The sequence below is a fragment of the Enhydra lutris genome, unplaced genomic scaffold (assembly GCF_002288905.1).
Source record: "Enhydra lutris kenyoni isolate GAN:26980312 unplaced genomic scaffold, ASM228890v2 scaffoldscaffold68, whole genome shotgun sequence".
In the NCBI taxonomy this organism is placed as follows: domain Eukaryota; kingdom Metazoa; phylum Chordata; class Mammalia; order Carnivora; family Mustelidae; genus Enhydra; species Enhydra lutris.
In genome coordinates, this window is record NW_019154152.1 from 7344092 (window position 1) to 7347016 (window position 2925).

The following is a 2925-nucleotide window of genomic DNA, read 5'->3' on the forward strand; positions in this document are numbered from 1 at the left end:
AAAATAAAATGGTAAAAATACAGACACGTTAATTCATTTGCCAAGTCAAATTATATTCCTTCATTTTACTATTAGAAGATACCCTTTGCATTGTGGCGTTTTCACCATGGGGCATTAGCAGAAATCTTTGAAGAGAAATGAACTCTGAGGGCCAGCCATAAGCTCTCCCTAGATGCTGGAGTGTGTCACAGCATGTATTTTACCAGGACTCTTTTCAAGGCTCCCATACCTCCTTATTCCTCAGGCTGTAGATAAGGGGTTCAGGGCTGGAGTGACAACTGTGTAGAAAAGTGAGATGATGTTGTCTTGCTTGGGGCTATGGAGTGAACTGGGAAGGACATACATAAATGTGGCAGCTCCATAGAACATCCCAACCACCATCAGGTGGGAAGAGCAGGTGACTAGGGCTTTCTGCTTCCCCTCACGTGAAGGCACCCGAAACACAGTACACAGGATTAGTGCATAAGAGGAAATGATAGTAAAAAGAGGGGGTATCAGGAAGGTTACACCCATCACATACACAAACAGTTCATATCTGGAGGTGTCTGCACAGGCCAACTTCAGCGAAGGTGGGATCTCACAGAGCAGGTGCCTGATCTTCCGGGACATGCAGAAGGGATAGTGCATGGTATACACAGTATAAACAAAGGCACTTAGGGATGCCAATACCCAGGCTGTGGCCACCATGAACCAGCAGACCTTTGGCCTCATGAAGACCATGTAGTTCAGAGGATGACAAATGGCCACATATCTGTCGTAGGCCATGAAGGCCAGTAGCAGATCCTCTGCACCACCCGGCATCAATGCCAGAAACATCTGAAGGGCACAGCCCCCAAAGGAGATGGTGTTTTCATTGAGCAGAAAATCCATGATGGCCTTGGGAGTGACAACAGATGTAAAGAGGAGATCCATGAGTGAGAGCTGCCTGAGCAGGAAGTACATGGGCACGTGGAGCCGGGAATCCACTGTAATGACCAAGAGCAGCAGGCCATTGCTGGTCAGGGCCAACATGTACACGACTGTGATTGTGGCACAGAGCAGATCAGGAGACCCACTGTCATTCAGAATCCCCATCAATATGAAGCCACTGCCCAAGGTGGAGTTCCAGTACTCCATTCTGTGTTGTTTCTTTAGTTTCCTAGAATCAAATACATTCTCAGTGAATTTTTGCTAAGGTGGTCCCTAGTTTGTAACATCACAGGCTCCTGATGATGGCCAACATGAATCCAATGAGACAATGTCTTTCCTACTGGAAATGGACTTTACCTGTTAACCTCTCAGTTTCTGACACTTTTAATTGTACCTTGAGGAAATATCCATCTGAATGGAGAGCAGACATCACAGTAGCTAAGTACTAAGACATCACTACACAAAAATGTTATTCAGGACATCAAACTTTGACATATATCTTTCCACAATAATTAAATCATCTCTCTAGAAATCAGTATCCTAGAACACAAGCCCTTGGTTATTTTTGTACCTATGTTTTAAGTAAACTGTTTGTCTAATGATTTAAATACCCACTTAGTGTCCTAACAACCTGTTCTGAATATAAAGTTCTAAAGCCGGTACAGAAGTGTGATTTCAACAAAGCACTTCCCCTGCATTTTCCATATAACTTATGTCCAAGTTTGTTTGTAGCATTCAAGGCTATAGATATAAGTCTCCTAGGAAGAGCTAAAATACGTCCACCTTAGTCACTTCCCTGGACCAGCTCCATACTCTCCATGTGTTTGATGGAGAAGGGATTCCATACTCTCTGAGATTAGGGGATGGAGTGTTTGACATGGTATTGCCTTTATGAGCTAAACTTTTAAGATCAATGACAACATAGGTGTTTCTTTACTGGTTATGCAAACATGGGAGCCTGGGAGAACTCAAAGATCTGATAACTAATGAGGCCCTGCCCAGGAAAATCAGAGTGTTTGTGTTTGGGAGAAAGGGTGAAAGCTGCTGGCAACAAAAGAGCATGTGTTGTATGTTGTAATCAGGCTCAATAATCCTATCTGCCCTCTATTACACCTGACTGAGATCCCCAATCTCCCTCCTGCAGGGTCAGAGTGTCTACATTGGATTGAATGGCCACAGGATAGACAGGATGAATTCCTGTTCTGAAAGCATTAGAGCATATGACAGGCATATCATTGGCTCTTAGATGGTCCTTTGATTTGGAGGCATACTCCATACTTCCACCAGGAAGCAGTCACTCAGACCTGGGATGTGGCACAGAATCTTTCTTCATTTTCATGGATTTTTCATGTTTAGGGAACCAGGTCATTAGGATGGGGTACAGAGCCGAAAGCACTAAAGAATCTGGAAGACAGTATAGCTTAAGCTCTTAGGGTCTGCTTTGGTCTCCTGTTTCAAAACTCAACATATCTAGAGGCTGCACACTTCCCTGAAGGAGAGATAAAGGCTTTACCTCAGATAGTGAGAAGACTAGCTGGCCAACCTTGCAATCTTCCTTGGGGGTTGTTTGAGAGTCAAGGATTTTCCTGTAGAAATGCAGAAAGAGTAAGCTTTTCCAGGAGTGTCCGACTGGTTTAAAATTTGCCAAGTTGGGTTAAGAGTCTGAGGAGTCTGACCAACATAGATGTCAGGGCCACTTTTTCTGGTCCTTCTATTCCTCCACAGGTCTGCTACAGAGATGTAATAGAGACAGAGGGCTAATAGCCTTGGGTAGTTTCTGTGAAGTTCTTACTTCAGAGATGGATTTCCTGTTCTCACACCTGTGGAGAATTAGGAGACGCTGCTTCTATCACTCAGGTCTCCATGTCAAGAACCCGTCCAGTATCCAGCTTTGGAGAAATTGTCAGACTGAGTTCTTGGGTCCAGATGCTCAGACTGTCATTTACTCTTGTTAAGATCTGGGAGCAAAGAGGAAAGCAGCAGGAATCTGGGGGTAGTAGATATTGGAAGAGCTGC

General features: G+C 44.3%; 1 protein-coding gene across 1 annotated transcript; it reads right to left on the reverse strand.

Moving 5' to 3' along the window:
* Nucleotides 1-240: 240 nt before the first annotated feature.
* Nucleotides 241-1116, reverse strand: LOC111159615 (olfactory receptor 2AG1). The gene has a single exon (XM_022522152.1). It carries the CDS (start codon nt 1114-1116, stop codon nt 241-243), a length of 876 nt encoding a protein of 291 aa, XP_022377860.1.
* Between the last annotated feature and the right edge of the window lie 1809 nt (nt 1117-2925).

Bases quoted from the DNA above. Each gene is read 5' to 3' on its own strand.
- LOC111159615 (XM_022522152.1), bottom strand. From the start codon at position 1,116: ATGGAGTACTGGAACTCCACCTTGGGCAGTGGCTTCATATTGATGGGG.